The following is a 25,274-nucleotide window of genomic DNA, read 5'->3' as shown; positions in this document are numbered from 1 at the left end:
CCAGAGGTGGGGAGGAGGGATGGTGTCGGGAAGCCTAAACTGCCGGCCGGGACAGGGATTGGGTTCGTTTCCCCTCTCGGGACGGTGCTCCCGTGCTGGGACAGGGAAGCGTGAGGCGGGGAGCAGCGGGTTGCAGGGCGTGCGGACCTCCCGGCCGGGAGACAGCGGCCGCCGCCCGCTGCGGAACCGACAGCGGCGGGCTCCCGTCCGCGCCTCTCCCGCGGCACCGGACCGCGCCGGGGGTGTGCCGGGGGCGGAGCGGGCCGGGCCGGGCCGGGCCGCGGCGGGGGCGGAGCGGCGCGGAGCGCGGACAGCCGGCCGCGGGAGGCGGCGCGGCCGCGGGGAGCTATGTCCGTGCCCGTGTCCGTGTCCGTGCCCGTGTCCGCGCCCGTGCCCGGCGGCGGGCGGTGAGCGGCCATGCCGCGCAGGGCGGAGCGGTGCCTGCAGATCGCCCCGCACTCCCTGGCCATCGTCCTGGACGCTGCGGCCGGGGGGCGGCCGGGGGGCGACGGTGCCGGCGGTGCCGGGGCCGGTGCCCCTGCGGGGCCGGCGGCGGAGCTGGGCCGCCACCGCATCGGCTACGAGATCTTCGCGGACTTCAAGCGGGAGAACATGCAGCACTTCTGGGACCGGCGAGCCACGGCGGCGGTGGCCGAGACCTTCTTCCTGGGCTGGATCGACGAGCAGGTGCTCCTGGTGCAGGGCAAGGAGGAGCACCTGGAGGTGCTGCGGCAGGGCTGGGCGCGCCGCTCCCTCAAGCCCCCCAGCGGCTTCCACATCAAGTGCCTGGGTAGGTGCCGCCGGGCCGGGCCGGGGCCCGCGGAGCTGCCCCGGGCACCGCCGCAGGGACCCGGCGGGGTCGGGGAGCGGGGCGGAAAGCAGGGCCCACCCCGCCGCGGGGTTTTAGCTCCCAAAAGTGGGTGTGCGCGGAGGGGGCGAGCCGGGATGGGAGCGGTGGCATTGCGGGGATGCGGTAAGTGGTGCTCTCCGGGAGAGCTGCCGGCCACGGCTGTGCGGTCGGTTGAGAGGCGCGTTCCCCCGTTCCCATTAGCGGGCGAGGGTGAAAACGTAAACTGGAAGAGTTGGAATATACCCCCTGCAGGATGAAATGCCCGCCGGCCTCCTGCGGGCCGGCTCCGCCCGCAGCGTGCTCCCGGGGCTGCTTGGCTCGGAAGTTAGAAGTTTTGTTTAGTATTTCCAGGTGTGCTGAAACAATATTTTACTTTATATTCGGCTCTACGTGCTATATGAAACTTGTATCCCAGCGTTGCTGTGGAGGTATCTTTCCCGGCGAGAAGCAGTAGTAGGAGATAAGTAACGTGTTTTTTTTGAGGTGCAAGGCAGGTGGCTTTTGAGGCTACGAACGGCAAGTCTGTTGTGCCGTGGTGGGCCTTAGTTTCAAGGTACAGCGTGATTCCCTAAGGGAATCCCATGAGTGTGCAGTGGCCAGGACAAAGCACACCTCATCCTGAACTTTCTCTGGGAAACGAAAATATCCTTGCATAGAGAGCGAAAATGTTTCCACACTTATTTTGACAGAAAAAGAAAAAGCAACATGGCCAAAAAAACACAACCCAACCCCTCCACCACCGCCCCCAAACCCTAAGATATAAAGCTGTGGCTATTTGGTGGGTAGAGAGTTGTGAAGAACAGCAGAGCAAAAGTTTTTCTTAAGATTTAAGGCAACGCAATATTCATCACAGCTTGAAACATACAGGTTCTCTCGTAGAGAGAAGGAAAACTGTGAGAATTTGGTTTATTGCTGGCTTAACTACTTCCCGTGGCTGCTGCAGTGATGGTGAGGCAAACTGTCTTTTTCTTGCGTACAATTTATAAAATCTATGTCCTATGCAGCAGGCACCATGAACAGGTCACAAAGCTAGAGATGCTCTCTCTGTGTTGGCAGTTTCAGACCCCTAAAACAGGATGCATTTCTTAAAAAAAAAAAAATTAGCTGAGTAAGGCTCCTGAAAAGAATGGAACATAAATATTCAAGGTTTTCCAGTTTCCTGTTTTAAATCTGGCTTTTGAATATTTTTAGCTGCCTTTGTCCTTTTGAACAAGCAATGCTAACTCATATAATTTCTAGTTAATAGCAGTCTTGTCTCTTGCAGAGTTGTCAGACACTTGTCTGTCACTCACTATTTCCCCATCAGACTTACTTGAATATTACCATTTTTTTCTGAGCTGAGAGGGGAGGTCAAGACAAGTTGCCCTGGTAAAAATGAACTGATGGACCTTTTTTCCTCAAAAAAGCAAATTTTCCTTTGAACCTCAGATGACAAGACAGTGCTGCAGAGCAGGTGATAGAAAACTTTTGCATGGTCCACCACTATCTGGAGAAGAAGTGGTTAGAACTAGCTGTGGTTAGAACTAGCTGCTCAGCCAAGCTCATCTGGGCTTTTTGGCTGCAGTTGGATGGAAGATGAAGAGCTTTTGAATTGGCCTTGTCACCTGATGGAGTAACAGGGTCAGTGTTTGATTTTTGGGGTGTTGCTGGACCTTGCTCATTGAGTGACATTCCTCAGCCTGCTGCCCAGGAGGGCTGTGGAAAGGTGCATTCTGATCTTGACTTTACTAAAGCCACCCAAGGAATGTAAACAGGTCTTTGTGGCCTATCTTAAAATATGGAAACAAAACTTTTGGTAGAAGTTCATGTTAATAAGTAAGCTCACTGGTGTGCAAATAATATGCATTCCTTTGGGGGGTTATCTTTGCTGCAAATTTACAAAAGACTGGAGCCAGAGTTTCATTTGGCTTTAAAATTAGCAAATGCCTCTCAGCATTTGATTAAAGGCTATGAAAGAAGAGCGAGGACCTGTTGGAGTCTTGCCTGTTGTCTAGTGCCTTAGCTGTGCTAAATATGATAGAAGGAACTGATTGACTTTTATTTTTTTTCCGCTGTTTTTTTTTCCACTCCCAGACTGATAATTCAGGTCTTGTATCTAAGTAGATTCAACTTGCACTTACTGTAAAGTTAAAGAATTGTCAAAATAATGGGCTTGGCCTGTGGGCATGAGCATCTGCTTAAATGCATGTAATTGTATTTTCAGCATAATTAGGTAGCTAATGTGTGAGTGATTGTGACTTATTGAAGAACTCTCTCACACTTTATTATCTACTTTGTTTCATTAAAGCAGCAAACAACACATAGACAAAAAGAAAAAGCTCCAATGCTTTTTAGCTTTACAAAATGTGGTTGGTATCTTAGGTTGATAGGAAAACCTGCCTGCTGGGAGTTGCAGAATAGTAATATTTTACTCCTGTTAATAAATAACTGGTAGGGTCAAGGGGGGAAAAGTAGCACAGCGTTTTTGATGAAGGTGATGTTGTTTTCTCTTGCTCTGGTCCAGCTGGTAGTCCCCATGCTGTGGTGGGAATAGGGGTTGCCATGCCTGGACAGTGTGTGTGTGTATGGGGGGGACTGACCAAGGGGTCTTCCTCTGCACCTCAGGGCCATTAGAATACCTGGAAAATGCTGTGATAAGTTGTTGGGTTGGTTCTTGTCTGATTTCTCAGCTGTCTGTCTCTTTGCAGGCAGGTGGGGGTGCCTCACCTGCCCCTGGCATCCAGCTGGGATGGAGTAGCTGGACGACCAGCTGCCTGCCCCAGGGTGGGTGTGGGGGCAGCTCCCAACCTCCTGATACTGTCTAGCATGGGACAAGGGACAGAAATGTCTCCTCAGCTGCACAACCTCCATGCAGAGGTAGTTGGACAATACTTCCCCTATATTATGTTAAATGCTAACGTGACCCAGAAATCACAACTGCAGACTGACTTTCAAAACTCTGCTGATGTTGCTGGTACTTTTTTTTCACTGTGGTCCAGAGCCTTGGCTCTGGTGGGTTGTGGTGGCTGTGGAGATAATATCTGGAGGAAAATATAGCTGGTGAGGAGGAGGGAATACTAGATCTCTAATATGCATAGCATGTGTTCTGCTGCTGGAATTGTAAAATGTAAACCAGGAGCGACTCACTGCTGAATAGTCTTCCCACCTTTTAGTCATTCTGGCTTGATAATGAAAAGTTTATGAAAGTATAATTTGTAGTTAGCAGGGATTGGACAGTCCTATTGTGCTCGGTGCAGGTGTACCTGAGCCACAAAGTGAAGAGATGAAAATCCACATGAGATTCTGAAGAATTGAATTATAAAATTAGACCTTAGAATTAAATACAGGAGGAATATGAAGCACATGAGAAATTTGCTTATAGCATTGACATCTTAGGGCTGGAGGGTATGGCTGATGAAGTGATTCATGTGTGACTTTTAAACTTACTCCTCTGGCAGTTTTCTTGAACTAAATGGTTACGCCATAAAAGCCTGCTCAGTTACCAGTTTTGCAGTGATCAAAGTGATTCGGATATTAGGAAATTGTTGGGTGTATCGAGGTTTTAAGTTGGCAAATGGGAAACTTTGGGAAACATAAGTAGTCTTTGAATAAACAGAATCCCCAAACCAGCACTTGCTTAATATGTTGATTTAGGGGGTCAAGGAAGCCTTATGCAAATCTATAGGTCCAGTGATGCAATTCATTGTCTTCGGAAGCTCTTTTGTAACTTTGCAGGACTTTTGCAACTTAAGTCTTTAATGAGCGTTAGTATTTTAATAAGATTTCTTTTTTTGACACACCTTCTATTTGCACTCACAAATATTTGTCTTCCTGAGAGCTGTTTTTTTTTTTTTTTTTTAACTTTTCAGCTCTTGTGTTAGGTGCTGTCGGTGTAGCAGGATGTTCCACCTCATTTTCATGTCTTCATCGCCTTTTGTGTTCCCAGATGAGACTGCCTTCTGTATCTCTTGCTCTTGATTTCTGTGTCACGGACAATGGGCATCTTTGAGAGGTTTTCATATGCTTCACAGAAGGGCCATGCCCTTTTGTAAAGATTGCTTGAAAAGAAATGACCAAACTTTATAATAACCCTTTGGCCATGCCCAGGGCAATTTCTCCAATTAGAAGCTGAAGTTCAGATGGAGTTTTTAAGAAATGTATGTGCAATAATTAAACTAACTAGCAGGAGTTATAATTCAGCAAAGTCGGCAGGGCTGGGCTGTTGTGCATTGTTCCTGCTTGGCCAAGCATAGGGGGGAAACTTTTTTTGCCACGCTGGGAGTTGGAGCTAAGTGCTCCCTTTCTTTTCTCTCCCTGCCATATCCTCTCATGCCACCAAAAAATTAAATTAACACCCCACTAGTTTAGGTTTGGTAATTTTCACAATCAGTTTTGCAGTCATTAGTGGATGATTATGGTGAAGTGTAGACTGTTGGATATTAAATATTATTCATCTATAGACATTTATAAATCATGAATTCCTTTTTTCTCTGCCAGTTATCTCCTTTATATAATGAAAATTTATTTTCAGAATCTGGGCATTAGGTTTCATAGTAGTAAAACCTCCAATGACTTTACCACACATTCAACTACACCTTTTGTATGCCTTGTGGTATTGCCATGAGAAATTCAGTGGATTTAAACAAAAATTTTTTTCTCCTTCTTTACAACTCCAACCTAGAGCCAGTTAGAGATTCACTAAGCACTTTTTATATCTGTGAGGTGGTTATTGCAGCCTGAAAATAAAGGGTAAACTTAAGCTTATGGCCAGACTGAAGTACTTAGGAATTTACTCACAACTCTGAGTAAAGAACTTCATTGCTCACAAGTGTTGGGTTGGGCCTTTAATGTAATTTATAAAAGCAGCTTTCAGAGGCTGGGGAGACAGAGACAAGAGCTAAATGAGTATGGACTGCATATAAAGTGCCTGATTTCTCAGTATGTGGTTTGTGCTTGTGTTGTGGGAATGAAGTCTTAGAGTCAGAATTGCTCTCTGCTCTTTAAAGAAAACTGTGGATGGCCTGCAAGGCTAGTGCTAGTCATCAAAAATGTATTGAGAAAGTAAAAAGAACACAAGGGAAAGAAAGATATGGGCTATTTTATTTCATTTTTTCACACAAAGCAGCTTCTCTTGAAAAAGCAAAGTCAAATACATAGATCTGTGGTATTCATTGTGCAAGTCAAGGGAAGGATTTATAAGGTTAATAGCCAGCTAGTACTGTCTCCCCACCTCCTTCCTCCCCACAAAGAGCACCACTGTATAGGAAAGCATCTTTTCTGGTGGCAGATAAGTCATCCAGCCTTGCAAGTTAAGTGCATGCTCTGTGTGAAAAGCAATGCTGTAAGGAAACTGTGTTGGCCAAGAGCAGCCCTTGGCCATGGAGCTTTGACAAAGCAAGAGATCTCTCACTCTCTCCATCTGTTTGTGCATGAGGGTCTGGTCTTTAATTAAATGTTCCACATTCCTTCCTCAAAGGGCCCTTGTCTTTGCCAGGGAGCAGCGCAGTGGGTGTGCACTGAATGAAGCCCTTGTCAGGTGTTATTGCCAGCACTTAAGTGGGCTTCTGGGCTGCCAGCATCATGTGCCACCAGACCAGTCATTAAATCACCTTTCCATCTGTCCCACTCTTTTACGTAGTCATTTTTGGATTTAAGAAGACTGAGGTGAATGAGGTGTCCAGGGGCCATGCAGTGGATAACCATGGAGCAAGTCACAGGCATCTCCATCCTGCCCACTAATTTTTACCATTTTGTGGCATGAAAACTCAGTTGTGTTTCCCCTTTCGTCCATCTTCCTAATTTACTAATAAGAGTCATGTTGTTAAATGCTGTACTTATCAAACTATAATGATTTTAATTGACAAAGTACAGACCTTCTATGTGTGTTGCCACAGTTCAAAATTTTGCTTTAAATGAGTTTTGATTCATAGAATGGCTTGGGCTGGAAGGGACTTTAACAATAATCTCATTCCAACCCCTGTGCTGTGGCCAGGGAACCTTCCAGTAGGCCAGGTTGCTCAGAGCTCCATCCAATCTGCTTTTAAGTGCTTCCAGGGATGGGACACCCATAGCTTCTTTTGACAGCTTGTTGCAGCAGCTCACCACCCTCACAGTAAAGAATTTTGTCAGAGTATCTATGCTAAACCTTCTCTCTTTCAGTTTAAGGCCATTTCCCTTGTCCTGTCACTGCATGCCCTTGTGAAAAGTACTCTAGCTCTCTTGTCGGCCTCCTTTAGGTACTGAAAGGTACTAGAAAGCCTCCCCAGAGTCTTCTCAGTTTGTCTCTGTGAGACAGGTGCTCCAGCCCCTGAGCCTGGAGAAATGTGCATTTAGTGCACAGAGAAAGGTGCTAGGAAGGGTCAACTGTGTCTGAAAACACTGCTGTCCCTGGGCTTGGCTGGCAGGTCTTTATTTCAGCTCTTTTGTAAAAGCAATGATAACAAAGTTGGTGCTCTCTCACAGCAATTCTGGTGCTGTTTCCTCAGGCCATGCTTTTGGATGGTAAATCTCTCCTCCTTTCTGCAGGCCAGGAGAATCACAGCTTGTCCCCCAACAGGATGTGCCAAGGAATTACCACATTCTTGTCTGCATTTTAGACACTCTTTTGGAGAGTGTAGCAGAAAAGGTGCAACCCAGATGGATTGGGTGTCCTCCAAAACTCCTGGCATCAAAAGCTGCCTCCCAAGCAACATCACTCCTTCCTTTGGCTATGGCAAGCATGATAAGCAGGCTTCTCTTTTCTTTTAGTAGTCAAGGAAAGCCTGAAGTGTTCAGAGAAAATAAAAACTGCAACCAGATGGTGGTTTCCTCTGCAGAAACTGAGGCTGTGAAATATTAGGATGGAAGGAACTTCTTAATAGTTTTTTTGCAATAACAGAAATTTAACTGGGTTCTGAAAAATTAAGCTGTCTCCAAACTTTTTCTTCTTTGTTTTAAATATAAAAACATAAATATTTTGATTATTTTCTAATGATGTTGACTTCTGGGAATGTTATTGCAGTCTCTGGTTTCTGATAGTGAAACTGCTCCCTGGGTGGGCCAGATCTGGAGAGATTTTTAAGGCTATTACATGCTTGGAATAAAATCCCTTCACCTAGTATGTAAACATGCTTTCTTCTGTCTGGTGTACTTGATCCCTCTGTTTATGACTTGGGATTTCACCTGAGACCCATGATGAGAAATATCTGAATGTAAAGAATGTACAAACACATATATTTTGATGAAACAAAGTATTTTCATGTTGATATTTGAGCAGGCCTTCACGCCTCCTTTTTAAACTGGCGTCCTGTTCTGAGCTGCAGTAGCATTTGAGTATACATTCAAAGGTCAATGACTACCCTGAATCTGAATAGGGGTTCTTTTAGTTGCATTTTTTCCCCTGTAACCGAAAAGCAATGGTGTGATATTACTATCAACACTTGCTAAGCTATATTTGATTTTCTTATGAAAGCAAGTTAGTGTTCTGTGCACTCAATTAATGCACAGAGTAATGACTTCTGTAGTGTCTTTTCTGGAGTTGGATAGAATTCTAATCCATGTAATATGGGACTTTGTTGTTCTTGCACATGAGGACAGGATGGGTTACCAAAATAGCAGAAGTTGGAGTAAAATACAGCAGCCTTTTAGATTGACCTTGAATTCCACCATCAGATAATTAATAAAGGGACATGCAGATGTATTCAAAGATTGCTCTTTTAGAAGTGCAGACCAATTCACTTAAGCTCTGGGAAACAACTCCAAATTTGATTATTTATGGTATATTGTGACTGTGTAAAATGCTTCTACCCAAAGTGCTTGGTTTGGGTATATTCCAGAAGCTTGAGTTTTAAAGCAGTTTTTGGTGACTGTCAGTGCTTCAGAGGGTACCTATGCTGGCTCATGCATGTCTTTAGAGGAGGATGAGAATTCTGAAGGACCTGTTGCTGGCCCCAGTGTGGGGAATCCCACTGAGAGCAGTGGGCCCAATGGTGGCCCAATGGCTTTCACAATTATGTGGCCAAAACTAAAGTGGCCTCCAGGACTGGGCTGGCCACGAGGCAGGCTGATTCCTCCTTCTGGTGCCAGCAAAAGGGGAATAAAGGTATGTGCTGGGGCTGGTCTGTGGCTGAGCAAGTGTCTCTGTTCCCCTGCATTGGTAGCAGGGCAGATGCATTGCTGTGTCCATCCTCATCAGTAACTGCAGCTCCAGTAACTCCTGCTTATCTGCTGCTTTGCAGTTGCATGTGCTGCAATGTCTTCTCTCACTGGGTGTTCAGAGGCTCCTGGGAAGGAGTGAAACTGCAAGGATTGTGTTTTCGCTGCAGCTGTAAAACTTGCAGTGTATTATTAGCATTAGAACAAGCTGGGTGCTGCCAGTGTATTTGAGATTTGGCAGCAGAGTCTTTGGTATTATTGAAAGGTTATAAAATGAGTACTTCTTTTTTAAAAACGGATTGATTTTTTTTTCTTTAAAAAGCCCTATTGCAAGTTTAGCAAAACTTTTAGCTAAAGAAGAAAAATTAATATTAACTTTTTCAGATTATAGTTGTATTTTCTGCTCATAATATCCATGGATATCTTTCTATATGCAAAGAATATGGAGGAAATAGTTTTCTGGATGCAGCAGCCTTTCTCCAGGCCATTGGGAAAAAGGCTTAATGGCCTAATAAATATATCATGTCTACTTACCTTGTGTTAACAGTATCCTTGGGTACATGAGGTTACAGAATCCTGCTACTGTGCCAGTAGCAGGGCATACAGTTTATCATTTATGTCCCTTTACAAAGAGATAAATTTGACATAAATAAGGTTTATCACTGCCTGTTAATTTCTTGTGTTTGAGTTCTAAAGAAGTAACTGAAGTCCTGGCAGTTCCATGTGATGTTGCGATGAACTTCTGTATGTTTGGTATATTTTGTTTTTTTTGTATTTTTGGGGGTAGGAGTTGGGTTTTTTGGGAGGTTTTTGTTTGTTTGTTTCTGGTTTTTTAAAATTGCTTTTTTTTCAGGGGAGCTTTACTCAAAGGATTCATATTGTGATTTTTGGGTGCCAGTAGTCCTTAGCCTGCCCTTGAGCCTTCCAGCCACTCTTCAGCATGTGTAGAACTGGACCATGCCCTTGACTCCTGCTTGTGCATATTGCAGGGCTATATGGGTTATGGCTATTTGGGCTATGTCCAAACAAGTTCCCTTTTCACTGACAGATGAAATAACGATACCTGGCATTAAGAGAAAGCCGAGTGTTTTCTTTGGGTTTCTGTGAAGGGCCTCCTTTGTCTCCACTGTCTCTGCTCAGGGCAACATGTACACATTACTAAATCTGAGGGTGCTGTTGAGGTGCTCTGGCTGGTGAAGTCAGGAGTAGGTCAGCACCCATGTGAAGATTTCCATCCACTTGGTGTGCCTGCTGCTTCTGGTAAGGCTTTCCAGGTAGTCCCTGTCTAGTGGGGTGGTCCAGGCTGATGCAGGCACACCTCATGAGCTCAAGGGGAAATATCCACAGCACTGGAGAGTAGAGGAAGGAGGTCCTGGTAGACTGCCCCTTACTCAGTGTTTATATGGCTCAAAGGAGGAGAAGGTTATAGACAGCTGGATGAACCTGAACAGATATTTACAGGTGCCTGGTGTCACTTGAGTGGCCCTGGTCCAGCTGTGGGGAGGCAGCAACTCGCCAGGGCCATAGGGATGTCCTAGTTAGTCACAGGTTCACAAGGTGGTTTAACCAGTTGAAAACCAGGATTTTTAGACTGTTTTAAAGCATATGCAGTATCCAGCATACTAAACAATATTAGCAGAAGGGGTTATTGAAAATAAATAAAAGGGAGAAGGAATTTTCTTCCTGGTTTAATCATAATAAAAATAATTGAAAGGGGCACATTTACAACTGTCCCTGAGGTGTGGAGGGAAAAAGTTTTGAGGACACTACACTTCACTGCCATAATTGCTGGTTTATCACAATTATCCTACTGGATTAAAAAAAAAAAATCTTACTGGTGTTACTGACTGAAAATTCCTGGGTAGCCTGAGGGAAAAATTACAGTTTTGTGAGAAGCTGCAGAGAGGAAAAGTCACAAAGGACTAAACAGTGGATAAAAACAGGTGCTCCAGCCCCTGAGCCTGGAGAAATAACTCTAAATCTCTGCAATCTTAGATGTTCTAGAAAAATGTTTGTTTTTCAAGCAGTTATCTTCAGACCAGATGTCAGCCTTGTAGGGAATCCTCCTTTATGAAAATGAACATCTGGAAAGAGTGGGAAACCAAAAGAGAAGGGAGGCCAGCCAGCCTTTTAGTGAAATGAAATCATCTTGGACATAATGCTTCCGGTAGTAGGGAAGCAAGGTTGATAGGTATCAGGTCTGTTCTGCTTTTATGCTTTTTTCTGCTTTTATGCTTTTATGAAAAATGAAAACTTTAATTGTGCTTGATGCTCTTTGGGGATCTAGCTACATGGTATCTCCATCTTTCAGGAGATTGGGATGTGTCTGCAACATGGGGATGGAAGAATATGGGGCTCATAGGGCCATGAAGCTTTGCAGTGTTTCTCAAAGAAATTTTGTGTGCATAAGTATTCCCTGCTGGAAACTTAGGGCAATTTTCAGCTGGGCTTGCTTCATGTAGACATGTGTATGAGGGTGTATGTAGTGTTTTAAGTGCTGAATGAACAGAGGTTTTCCATTACTTTGAGTAGTTTTGATTCAACAAGGTACAGATCCCCACATGTGCTTATAGTAAGTTAAGTCTGAGTCTAGTGGAGGAGTCGCAGTTCTTGAATATAGGCATGTCATATATTCTTGCATTTGCCTGACTGTTGTTAAGAGATTTGCCAGAGGAATCTCTTCTTGGTTAATCCCAGAGTGGGTCACCTGTGTCTAAACCAGGAGCCCTTTGAGAATTTAGCTTGGGAATCCAAGACTGGTATTCTTTGCATTTGTATTTTCCATATACATATACATATTGTATATGTATACAGTACTCTGAGAACAAAATAGCAGAAGAGCTTACCCAGCTTTTGTAGGTGACTTCAGGAAAATATGAAGAGGAAATATTAATTTATACTTCAATAAAAGTATGAAGAGGAATTCTTAATACTCTGTCAGTAGAAACAAAGTCATAAAAAGTAGGCAACTTAACCTACAATCATTCTGATTTCTTTCCTTGTGTAAGAATTAGTGACTATTGTCTTGTCATTTTTTATTTATGGCAGTAGCTTGTAGCCTTTAGCTTATAGATTTCTTATTAATTCAAGGTCTTTGGTTTTGTTTCCAAGGTATTTTTTTTATTGTTAGTTTGTCTTTGCTAGAGGTGTACAGATAGAGCTCCTCAGTGAAGCTGATGCCAAATAGGTGTTGGAAGGTCTGTAGGGACTTGCTTCTTGGCTGTCTTTCAAGTGCAGTATGGCTGTAAAATGTTTTAGTGTCAGAATCACTACATCTATCATTGCTCTGCTTCTCTCTGTCAATAACTAGTCTCATTCAATGACATATTTGTTCTTAAAGGAGGAAAGCAGATTCATCTGTGTGCCAGCACATGAGTCTTTTCAATTTTTCTGCTTGGATAATCATTTGGCTTCAGGTTTCAGTGGTTACTTAAATTAATCCCAGTGATATCTTTCTAGTCTCTTCAATGTTTGTGTTGAGAGAAAGGCCGAAACATATCCAGTCTGTTGGGAACTACTATATACCAGTCATCTGGTGAGATGGAAGAAAAGTGAGTGCAGTCTTCAGTGTTGATTTTTGTGATGAGTGACTGGGGTACAAAGGAAATAATTTTGATAGAACTTTTTCCACTACTTGGGACAATATTTAACAGCTGGGATGTGTTATTTCATTTTTTCCTTTCTTTTTGTTCTGGAAGCACTTTTGCTTGTTGGCTTGCACACCTATTTGGGTCGTTTATGCTGCCTCCTGTCCTGGTGAGTAACAATCCACTAGTGTCATGATCCGCACCTTCCTTTAGTTTGCAGATTGCTGAGTTTCCAGTGAAAATACAGCAAATGTAAGCAGTGCTTTTCACTTTTATCTGTTTGTGGATCAAATCACTTGGAGACCTGCAGACCCCAAGCTGAAAACTGACTTCACCAACCCCACCATTTTACACCTGAATGAACAGGTACCCACACAGCTGAAGTTTGTGCTCCCCTATGAGTATGCTGCAGACTTACCAAACTATCCCTTCAAATAATTCACAATTTATCATCTGTGACAGCTACCCTGAACCCTCTGCACCTTTTCTTCATCATCTTTTCTTCAAGAACACCTGTGGTTGTAACTTTTGGAGCAGCAGGGATGACTGGGAGTTTGACTGCAGGCTGGAAAGCTTGGTCCAAGCACTGTTCCTTGCCTTGTGTTTGAGAGCACAAGTCTTGGGGCAGAGAACTTGGTGACTGTCACATTGATGTGCGAGGCACTGCAGTGCTGAGCTGCGGCTAAAGCCCTTAGGTGCTCTCACAAAATCTTATATAATAATACACATATGACGTTAGTAGTGAATGAGAGGTAATCTGTAAATAGGCAGCAAGGCAAAGAATTCTTGCTTAAAACCTGCCTGGATTTGCTTTACTTGTTTTCTCACCACTTGGGCAATAGTAATTACTTTTTGTGGCAGTCCTCAGCCTACTCCATTAATGAGTAGCATGCATAAGTCTTGAAGGCTTTAGTAGAACTGTGGTGAGTTTGCAATTGCAGATTCTTAGATACGTGTTTGGCTTGAATCTGGAGCCATAAATATCTATTAGTTCATAAATGGCTATCCTTGCTTTATTTGCTCTGGTTGGTAAATAAGAAAATTAGAGCAGGGCCCAATGGGTCAATAGGTGTAAGAGGAGACGTGTCATACTGTCCCAGTCTGTGGTCTTGTACTCTTGGTATATGACCAATATACCATATAATATGGTGATTACACAGAATGGAACTGGAGCCTCTCATGGTTTATATGATGTTTCTTTTAACAAACTGCAAGATAGTAATTCTTATGTGACATTACCTGTATCTTTTAGTACTGTATATGGCTTCTTGCAGGCTTGTTCTTTCTAATTGTGGTAAGAAAATACAAAATTTGCCCCTCAAGGCATCTCTGCATCTTCTACTGAAGCATGTTTGTCAGTGCAGTCCTTTTAAGGTTCGTCGGTAGGGTCTCTTCTCTCTGTGGCAATGCCCAGAAGTACATCTGAGGAAGTGACCTACTTTTGTCCTGGAAAAGCAGAGGTGGAAAGAGAAGTGGTATCTTGAAGGGTATATTTCCTTTCGCTTCCTGAAACCACAGGTCTCAGTACTTCTGCAGGATGACTAAGGTTTCTTTCAGCCTTGGGCTCCTTGATTTTTCCTGCATGTGTTTCAGCTGAACATAAATATATCTGAGCTAGTTTTGAAGTAGCCAGCTCAGGTGTAGTTTGCATTCTTCTTCAGCTCCAGCAATAATTACGGTTTTCAGCAGTGTCTAATTCCCCTTGCTGCTCAGGGAGCCTGTGATGAGCTGCTGCAAAAAGAGACTTGAGTTCCTAGATTAAAGCCAGCTTGGGTTTATCCAGACTGCAGTGCTGGGATACGGTAACTCTCCTTTACAAACTGAGCTATTGCTGTGAATTCCTCAGGGCTTTTTGCTTTCTGCCTTTTGAATTTCTTTTTCTGTGAACTTAGCAAGTGTGGCTTTTACCTTTATCCATGACTGACCTTTTCTCAATGCTATCTCTCTGCTTAAAAGCTCATGCCAGCATGTTAGCTCTTGTCATCTTCTCCAGCAATGGCTTTGTGCCAGGATCACACCAGTCTGATAAAGTGCCCTGAACAGCCTATCCCTTCTCAGCCTACCTGCCTCACTGCTTCCAGCATCATCATTCTCCTGCTGGCTCTGCTCTACCTGCTTCTACAAAATCCACCTTCTTCAGAGACCTTCATCTCATCTTTCCTGATGGCTCCAGAAATTCCACTGCATTTGGTGCTAGCTGAGGCTGAGCCTTCAAAAGTTGGCTCTTGAGATGGATACGGTGATACTATGCTTTGAAGTCAGTGTGTTTTGTAAAGGGCATGTTTTTGATCCTTAAAAACATGAGATGGTTAAGGCAAAGGCATGATGCCAAACAGTGTGAGAAAAGTGGGGCTGAGAAACCAACCACTGGAACATACTAGGTAGATGTGGGAAGTGGTGGAGTTGATCTGTGCCAGTGCTATCCTTTTTTCTTTCTGTTTACACTTCATTGAGAAAGGCACAGGTCCATTTCCAGATGTTTTACTGCAGTACTATAGCCCTCCTTACACTTAGCAGGAACTGAACTTCTCTCTGTATCTGCACTGCCACAGTGATTTGAGCTGGTGTGGGTCAGCATCGAGGAGGTCACACAGCCTTTGCTCTGACATGGGAGCCCACAATGAGCCATCTCAAAGGCAAAAACCTAACCTGAAATGAGGATAGAGGAAAAGTGAGTTCAGGTGCCTTATCTTCTCTGCATTATAGTCCTCAAAAAATATGAATCATAAGGTAATTTTTATAGGAAGAAACCTCCATGGGTCTCTGATCTGACCTCCTGCTTACAGCCATGACATTGGGTAAATTGTTCCCATCATCTAAGCTGTAATGCCCTGCTGAAGACAGCAGCTCTGGTGGATCTTGTGGATGATTTCCCCAATTCCCACATGTTTTGCTGGGGACAGATCCTTTTGGAGCCTTGGCTCCTGCCTAACAGGTTCCCCTGGTCTTTCTGCCTCTGCATAATGGGGGATCCAGGAGCACCTAGTGCTGTCTGGCTGTGTCTCCCATCCACACTGTTTGGACAGTGGCTTTCTTGAGGCAAATAGAATACTTTTTTGAGTGCACAGCTCTGAATGGGATTAGGCAGCTGTTGCCTTTAATTGAAATGTGTTTCTCTAAAAAAAAAGAAGTGTAGCTCCTTCCCCAGTCGGCCTCAGATATATTTCTGTGTTTTGACAGATCCTTAAGGTGATTGACAGACTAGTAGTTGCCAACAGCTTTTTATAGAAGCTTTTCTTACCATGCTTGTCTTGGGAAATATTTTTTTTAAACACTTAATCCACGATATAAACTTTTTTTTTTTAAATCCCAGCAATAGCTGCTGTAGGTAATCTTGATAGATTTTTTGAAGTGTACAGAAACCCTGCCCTTTCTTTAATTTTAAATGCTGAGAAGTTAGGTTTTAATGATTTGGTGACTGGAAGTTATGGAAAACAAATAATCAAGTGCTTTTTCTTCCTCTCATAATCTCATTTTCCCACTTTTTTTGTGACTTTTCTATCTGCAGTTGACCTGCTCCTTGTGCAACCCCAGTCTTTTTACTCAGCTCATTAAATCATGTTCTTCATCAGAATTTAAACTCTCAAACTACTCTTAGACAACATATCCTTCTTATCTCCTTACTTTATTCTTTCCTCAGCTGTGGCAGAAAGTGTCTAATGGAGGCTGCAGGCCTTGAAGTTTGTCTCAGAATAGAGGGGAGGAGAAGAAATTGATCATTCTTACTATTCTTAGTGTTTCTGCCGTCTGACAGATACCCTTTGGAGTACAAAAGCATGGTTCATTGACTTGCACAGAATTCATTGTCTGAATAAACAACTTACATTAAAAAAAAAAAAAAGTACCCTAGGTATATATTTTTGCATGGTAATGTCAGTAAACCCACAGAAAACATACAAAGTTTGTGAGCATTTTGGCTCATCTGCTACAATTTCCAATACAACAGATCTATTAATCTGCTCCTGGTGAGATTGGCTGTGTTCTGTGTGTCTGGTCAGTGGATTTGGGCACCTGCACCACAGCAGATCTGAAAAGGGTCTTATTAAAGGAAGAAGCAAAGTAGATGGATGACCCTTGTAGAAGCTGTTACTTAAACCGTGGTGGGTTATTGGGAGAGGGAGGCTTGGGAGCTATAGACCTTCCCATCCTTTCTTACATGAAAGATCCACCTTTCATTTCCATCAGTGGGAATTTCCTACTGATAGTAGGAGTTAGAAAGGTATTTTCAGTGAAATGAGAAATAGAGATGCCTCAAGCTAAGGGGAGCACAGGAGAAAAAGAATATATGAAATGCAGACTTTGCACTTTGTCTAATTCTTTCTTTAATATCCATTTCCTCACTTTTCTGTTCTCTTTTGCACAAACTGTAGCTTTATTTGTGGTGCTGTAAGTGGCTGCTTTCAGTGAATTGTAGAAGGGACAATGGAAGACAATCAAGCAATTCTCTGCTTATGTGTCCTAGTTACTCTGTTTAACATTTAAACAATTGAGAAGTTTATATATGCAAGCAAAGTTTGCTGCCAACTGAGCAAGATTCTAAACCTTTTCTGATGATGTAACATACAAAATACACTGCCCAAAGCATTGCCAGAAATGTGATATAGTGGCATTTGCAAGCCCAGGCAAATACGTACAAGATTTTCTGCATTTCTAAATGTAGAATCTAGAGCTGCCTGTCTGACTAATACATTGGTAAGGGCATGCCTGACTTTATTAGACAGGAGTCTGTGTTTTGGCTTTATTAGATGGCAATTTTTTTTTTCCTTTTTGACTAGCTAGCAGTGTATGGGCAAGTTATCTCATGCTGTTAGCTCCTGACTTCTTGAAAGTAAAAGCATCATTCTGTTTCTTAGGAAATTTGCAAAATTTATTATTCTGCATTGTAAACAGGGTGGGGGAAATATAGATGTTATGTTAAAAGGATTATTGTTGATGCAGTTTATATTTCCTTCTTTCAGTCCACTAGCCACTCATTTAAATAACTTCCTTCCCCATTTAGTGTTTGTGTTGGGTGTCAGGTTGTCTGTTATTGTTTGTGGTGGTGGCCTGGGCACCCACACTCCTGGCATTCATGTCCAGGAATTCATGCTGATGACTGGACAATGCTGAGAATGCAGATGCACAACAAACACAATTAAAATGTCTTTTTTCCTTTCAAGAACATGCTTGTTAGGTATATTTAAAAGCAAGGGTGTGAATCACCTTGGTAACTGCAGTTTTTATTTTTTCTTTGAAGGTCACAGCTTTTCCATTGCAGAAGTTCTAGTATTTATTCTGGCTGACCAGACAACTGGACCAAAGGTTTTTGCTAAGTCTTCTTTAGGCAACAAAGTACTTGGACATTTTCTGTCTAAATAATATGAAATTATTTGAGAACATACTCAAGTTGATAACAAAAAGAGAAATAGAATAGAAATAAATAGAACAAAGGCACAAACTTAAGCTTCCTCTTTGATTTTTTGAAACTTAGTGTTTTGCCAGCTTGGTTTGAACTTAATGTATGCTCAGGAGTTTTTTTTTCCAATAAATTGATGGTTTAAGAAATAGGTAATAAAATGGAAGGTGGTAGAATACCAATTTTAAAAAGCAAGGGAACTAGAAAAGATGCAAGGACAGGTGTTCTTGAGGTTTGGAGAATAATTTTTGCATGTAGCAGCTATATTGTGGAAACTGACTGAATTCTGAGTCCTGGGAGATAATGAGCTGAGCAATTATGTTTTTCCTGTTTGGGTTTTTTTTTTTTTTTTTTTTTTTTTTTTTTTTTTTTTTTCTGATGTAAGGATTTGGGAGCATCAAATTAAAATATTAGGAGGTAAGTCTGAAACAAACAAAAGAGACATGTTTTCAGAAAACCTAATAAAACAATGAATAAATAATGTTTTAGACTTTTTGTATCCTCTATATCTTACATTAAAGATTTCTCATAAAAACCCAAACAAAAGACCATCCTTTCCTCCCTCCAAACCCAAAACTTTTCAAAAGTAAATGGATACATTCACAGAAGAAAAATTTGGCATACACAAGAACTTATTTGTGTGCTGCCAGACCATTCCTAGTTCCCCCTGTGACTAATTTGGAGCTGGTTTTTGTAGCCACAGGTGGCTCCCAGCAGAGTTCACAGGAGCTGTGTGTGGAGATGCTCCCTTTTCTGCTCTGTGTTGTGCCAGTGGCCACTGAATCTCTGGTCTGCAGTCTCAGAGCCATGTGGGTTTGGCTTGGCTGGGAGGTGGGCAGGTGACACAGGAGGCAGGAACTGAAAAGCAAAGCACGGGTGCACTGAGCAGAAGATGCCAGCCTGGAAGTGCTGGTTTGAATTCCCATTGTGGGTTGAAGGGGGTCAGTGCACTGGTATGCCACCTATTATACAATCTTCCTTCCACTTTTACAGACACATCGCTTTTTTCATCTGATAATGTGCTTCAAGGACCAGAAAAGTGAGTTTAAGGAATTTGCCCCCATTGCTGAAAGAAAAACCTGGGGACCTCCCAGGGGCTCATTATAGAGTTGTAAGGACCTACATGAAGCTAGGGGTTCTTGGTGTCAGGGGCTCCTTACAAAAGGAGATATTTGCTCCAGCATTGATTTCAAAATGGGCTGTTTTATTTAAAAGTGCTGAGCTTGGAACAAACTGAGTTCAGCACATTAGTGGTTTTTGGTCTCTTCAGATGCCAGAAGAGGAGATTAAATGCCTCTTCATAGGGATACTTATAATGACTATCGTGTTTACTCAGGTGAATATTTTCCATAGCGTGACCATGAAGTACCATTTGGAATAATATCCAGATCTAGGGAAGTGTAGAGAATTCTTTTGTCACGTCTGTTGAATAGCATGAGCAAGACAAGGATAACAGTTCATTAACACCTCTGATAAAAGAAAAAAGTGCTTTATTGCTATGTGTGTGATGTGAAACTTTGACAATTCAAAATATACTTGCTGAACTTCTGTGGAATGCAGGATCTCACACAGGGTCTCATTAAGGATTTTTGCTTATGTCTAATTGTTGCTTAGGAATTTTTTGTTTGTTTTTGGTTTTTTGTTCTGTTTTTCTTTATTTTTATTTAAAAAAAATTTCCTGCTGGAACAATTCAGCATGGCAAATGACATAGCATGGAACAGTCATAGTGGCTTTTTTTTTCTATTGGTGTGACTCCTTAAGATTGGGTCAGCCAGAAAGAATGACTTTTGCAACAGGTAGTAGGAATGACAGAAGTAGCTGGGCCCTCTACAAGTAAATATTTCCAAGGAGCAAGATGCTCCCTTGAGAGAGACCTTCCTTACACCATCTCATGTGATGGTTTGAAAAGTAGTTACTTGGAAATCTTCCTCTGCCCAAATCTGCTCAAGGACTGGTTGAACAGGATGTCCTAAGCTGAAGCGAGAGCTTTTCGGTGTGCTCCTGGGACTTACCTAGAGCAGACACAACCTATAATGGTGAGTCCCCAAAATTTACTTAGCTTTGCCAGCCCTAGAGCAAACAAAGCTGAGCCATGCATATCCAAAAATTCCAGGTATGGTGGAGACAGATTGGGTGTTGGCAATTTGTTGGGGTAGTAAGAGGGGAAGCTGGGCATGTTGGGGACTGCATTCTTAGTCGCTGTGCTTGTGTGCAAGACAGACTTACAACAGCTCTAGGAGCAAGGCTTGCAGATGTTGGTGTGGCAGACTGAGGAGAAAGAAGAAATTCTGGAATGTTTATTCCTTTGCAGTAGTTTTTTCTTGCTGCGGTGGCTTCAGCATTATTGAATAATTTTCTAAAAATCTTTACTTGTACCTGCTAGTTTGGCTCAGCCAGACCAAGTCCTACAGTGGCAAAGCACCTTGTGAAATGCTAGATCCTAGGAGAAATCTTTAAATCCCGTGGGTGCTTTGGGATAATTGTTCCCTTATGCTTCAGTCTGCTGGGCAGTGCACCAAACAGATTGTTGACAGACCATTTATTGCACTGATACCTGCAAACAGTAAAAAGTAAGATTGTATATTCAGGAGGATTTATGCTGCAATTGCATGCAAGGGAATCTGATCTTCAAGCTTAAGAAAATGAAAACTTTCAGGAGCAAATCCTAATATCAGAGCTTTGTCCTTTGTATGATCAGGCTGGCCCAGTCAACCAGATTGGTGGCTGGGAGACATCGTCGTGGTATGGGTTACATCTGGTGTCAGTGCTATGGAGAACAGAGGGAAGAAAGAATGGAAAGAAAGAAATTGGACAGAAATAGTAAAAGTGGAGAGAACATCTGTATATTGTAGATTCATTTGGAGAGGAAATGCCACATAGGTCATCCTGTGGGTCTTGTACATGTATGTGTGCATATTGTGCTGTGATGGTGGCAGTATGTCCTGATTGTGGCTGGGGTTTCAGGGCTTTGGCCTTTGTGTAAATAGGATGTCCAAAAGATTCTCTATCTAGAAGATTTAGAAGTAATCTGTAAGTGTAATGTGATGTTAGATATAGAGTATTTATTGATCGAAATGTGAACAGAATAGGCAAGAGTGGCTTCTTGAGGAGGTGAGTTTTATCACTGCATTTTTGTTTCCCATTCTTCTCTTCTTCCAAACTATTCTACCCCATTAAAAAGTCCAGATGAGGTAAGATGCATTAGTGTGCAATCCAGTGGGTTTCTTTGCCATTGTGTAGGGTTGCTTTGCTGCATATTTTGGAGGATTTATCCCTGTAGTCTTCTGTTGGCATTATGGTACTTGCTCTCCACTTCTAAAATAGTGACAGAATGTTGTAAAATCAAGCCTTTATCTTTCCTGTGGGTAAACTTTTTTATAGAGCAGCATTCCAGCCTGCATCTTCACTTGCACTGAACTGCATAAACCTACTGGTTTCACCCTCTCTCTTACTTCTCTTGTGGGCTGGACTTGATCTTGGAGGTCTTTTCCAACTTAATTGATTCTGTAATGGCTTTGTCCAGCTTATTAGTAGTCTTGTGGAAGCAAAGGTATGTGTGTCTTGCTGGATGACTGGTAAAGCCTAACTCATTTTGCTCTAAGCCATTTCTTGGGTTTATGTTACAAAAGGCAAACCCCTTTGACGCAGTGCAGAACAGAGGGTCAGCTATTATGGGTGTAATTATCCCAGTGAAGAATGCAGGGTGGTTGAGTGCTGCTGTCAAGCTGTGCTGTGTTTTAGACCTATCTGACGGGTAAAGAAGGCTAAGAAATAGTTGTATTTTTCTCCCATGACCTTGTTTAAAGGTGATACTTCTCCTGCTTTTTCTCTCCTGCAAAATACACATACTTTGTTTAAGTGCTGATCCCATAGCCCTGTGAGCAGTTTCAGCTTGACAAGGAATGCTTGATGCAATCTTCTGAAATTAGGCACGTAGGTATGTAGTGCTTATTAGCCTGCTAGTGGCCATTTAGCTATTTTATCTCGGTTGTAATTAAAGAGTGTTACCAGGAAAGGAGGAAGAGGAGGTGGGTCAGGAAGCTGAAGTTGTATCCAAGGCAGGATGTGTTTGAGCCTGTGGATGGGCAGTGTCTGGCAAAGATGTGCCTGCAAGCATCTTCTAGCTATCAGAAAAAGGAGATTTCTGGTTCCAAAACATTCATTTTGCACTGTGATTTGAAGAGGTTTCTTGTCTCTTGGTGCAAACTTCTGCGTAACTCTCCTCAAATCACCCTCATTAATGCACAGGGTGTTTCAGTCAAATCGAGATAAAGCATTTTTCTCCTCTAAAATTATTTGTTTTCCCATACAGAGAGATGACAAGGTGCATGGAATTTAAATGTGATCTGCAAAGCTTATATATTTGATTTAAAGTATATTGTTTTAGCATCTCACACAGATTATTTACATCTCACACATATTTTTCCTTGTGCATTGTGACTGACTCTTCAGGCCTTGGGAAAACAAATGCTTTTGTTTCAGTCTTATTCATCTACAAAATAAAAATAAAGTTGAAGACCTTGCTGCATGTCCTTCTACTGTTACGGCATTCCCTTGGAGTGAATTTAACAGGGATGTTGTTGGAGAGCTCTTGAAAATGGCTGGTACTCTCTGGCTCACTGTTTATACACCCCTGGAGGATCTGCAACTAAACCAGTTCAGAATTGCACCAAGAAATTAAGAAATCCCTTCTGTCTAAATTAGTGGATTTGGAGTGATGGAAGTTTGTAGGGGTAAAATGACCACCCCTTTAAAACTGGTAGTGTCATCAAGGGAATGGTGTTGTAGCATCCAGTAGTGATGAGGTAGTGATAAACCAAAGCTATCCTTGCAGAAAACATGCAGAACAGTCCCCTTTGCTATGCAGAAAAACAGACAGCCTTGTGTTGTGATGGGCCAGACAGGGCCTTGTGCCAGAAGTTAGTGATGGTTTAAATAACAAAATGTTGCTTCTGAATTGGGCAATAATTGCGTAAATGAGATTTTTGATTGTTGTAAAAATTATTTTAACAAGTGCCAAGTGAATTATTTTCTTTTGATGAAATTGAGGACTGAGTTGTTTCAGGTAAAAAATGAAACCCTATTTCTTTATGGAGGGGGAGGGGACAGAGTGAAAAACCCATAAAGATTGGACCATTGGCAGGTGAGGAAGGAAATTCACTGTAGGTGTTGTCAAGGAAGGGGTGCTGCTTCTCATAACCCAGAGGAAAGGGTGTGAAATGTGGTAATAATTGTAGGAAATAATTGTCGTCATTGTTCTGGCTGGACTGCACCCTACACAGCAAAGGGAAATAAACACCGATCTCTCTGAATCTTGTTACTGTGCTGGTTTAATTTCATGGTGTAGTAAGAAAGGAAATTATGAAGTAAAAGGGATCTTGGCAGGCTTTGGTTTTCCTCTGCAGAGGGGTGGGAAGGAGAGCAGAGTTTAATTGTACCCTGTAAAATGTGTATGTTTGGTCTGAGGTATTTCAGGCTCAGGCAGAAGGTAAAACACTTGTATAAACTCCTGACTTGTGCCTGTGGGTTATGTCTGTTTGGGGTTCTGATATCTGTGATATATAAAAGTTCTGGGGTTTTTCCTCTGTCTTCCCCACAGTTTTTCTGCTGTGCATGAGGAAATTTTTCTTCTTGAACTTTGATTTACCTTCACATCTCTTGTCTCAACACTCTTTCTTGGCCAGGCCACTGTGACCTTTTGCCATCTGTGTTTGACTACTTTGCTTTCAACTCTCCTCCTTCCTTATCCCCAGATCCTCACTGACTTCTCCAGATGTCTTCCTGGCCCTGCCCCTTTTCTGGGCTGTCCTGCAGATTCCTGTTGGCTCTCACCAGCCCAGTCCCTTGCCCCCTGTACACAAGCCTGCATGGTCTTGGCTACCCTTTCCATACTGCTCACCTGCTCTCCCTTGTTCATTGCTTCCCACTTAGCCTTTCATTGCCTTTCTCTTGACACTCCTCTCAGTAGCTTACTGCTGGTATGAGCCATTTCCTTACCCTCCCTACCAAACACCTTTTCTTGATCCCTTCACAATTTTTGCCTACCCTATCTCATTTGGACACAAAGTGAGTATTTGTTTAGTCTTTTGCTCATCCCTTGCATCCAGACTACATACAAAATTGGCTGCTGCAAACTTTTGAAGAAATCTAATTCCATTTTTACGAGCTCCAACTTTTGCAGGCTATAATTACCTCTTGCCATCATCACTGAGACCTCTTTCCTGGCGGCTCACCTGACGCAGGCATGCACACACGTGTACATAAACCATGTCCCTGTTTCCCCCAGCTATTTAGCCTGTGCAACCATTGGCTCACCTGCACTGGAAACTTGCTATTGCTGCCCTTGGCACAACTCTTTCAGCTGCTCCAGGCTCTACCTCATTTTCCTCCTGTCTACCAGGTATTGTTTCCTGTGTCACCCTTGCCCATCAAGCTGGTGAGGAAGGGCTCTTTTGTGTGCGTCTGCAGTGTCTTTCTGGGTTGGCGGGGCCTTACTTTTGCTATATTGAAATACCCATAGTGGTTGCCTCCACTGGATACCTTCATACCTTGGTGTGGAGATGCCATTTCTGTAGCATGTCCAGCCACCTTTCAATGCTCAGCCTCAACACAACTGCTCTGACTTTGTTGTTCTGCTTAGTTCTCCTTGTCTGTCCATCTTGGTCTAAAGCAGGTGGGCACCTTTCTACATAAGGGTGCTTTCACATTTTAGTCTAGCCTAGGAGATAAACAGCATCCTAACCTGGTACTGAAATATTTTTTAACAGCTCTGGTAAACTTATCCTTATTGTGGCATTTCCTTTCAGTGAGGTTAAATTCTTATGCTGACCTTTGTAAGAAAGGAAAAAATCCCCACCACTTCAGAAGTTACTTGCTGGTTGTCTGCAAATTTATGGAGGATGTAAACGGTAAGCTTTTGTGGAGAAACAGCCTTTTGTCAGAGTACCTGCTTTGTTTACTCCTGGATGCATAGAGTAAAATGGGTAAAATGCCCAAACCCTTAAAATACAGAGGAGCAGAAGCCCCTGGATATGAGACATGAGGTAGTGTTGCTGCATCCACTCTGGTTTGGGCATGCTTGTCTGATTTCAGAGTTAGTGGAGCAGTCATGGTATGTCTTTTTGTCTTCTCCCTGCTTCTCCTTGGAGGCTCTCTGGCAGGTCTTCAAGGGCAGAACTTGCAATCCAAGATTGCTTGATTCAAGATTTGAGAGCAGAAGCCCAATAAAATGTAATTTTAAACATACAGAAAATCTCTGCATATCCAGCCCATCAGCACAGGGTGCCTATGTAAGGCTTATCTCTCCTGCCCTACATCCCTTGATTAATT

General features: G+C 42.8%; 1 protein-coding gene across 2 annotated transcripts in view; it reads left to right on the top strand.

The window, feature by feature from the left end:
* Positions 1–402: 402 nt before the first annotated feature.
* Positions 403–25,274, top strand: part of STOX2 (storkhead box 2) — a 142,372-nt gene continuing 117,500 nt past the window's right edge. Inside the window, exon 1 of one of the 2 annotated variants that reach the window (XM_031504730.2) lies at positions 403–790. In XM_031504730.2, coding sequence (XP_031360590.1) covers positions 418–790 — 373 coding nt within the window. In that variant the 5' untranslated portion in view covers positions 403–417. Of the gene's footprint in view, positions 791–921; positions 974–25,274 lie in introns of those variants that run through there. The other variant, XM_077782897.1, reaches the window with a different exon arrangement.

The sequence above is a fragment of the Lonchura striata genome, chromosome 4 (assembly GCF_046129695.1).
Source record: "Lonchura striata isolate bLonStr1 chromosome 4, bLonStr1.mat, whole genome shotgun sequence".
NCBI classification, from domain to species: domain Eukaryota; kingdom Metazoa; phylum Chordata; class Aves; order Passeriformes; family Estrildidae; genus Lonchura; species Lonchura striata.
The sequence above is the reverse complement of the archived record's forward strand: the minus strand, read 5'-3'. Positions and strand labels throughout refer to the sequence as shown.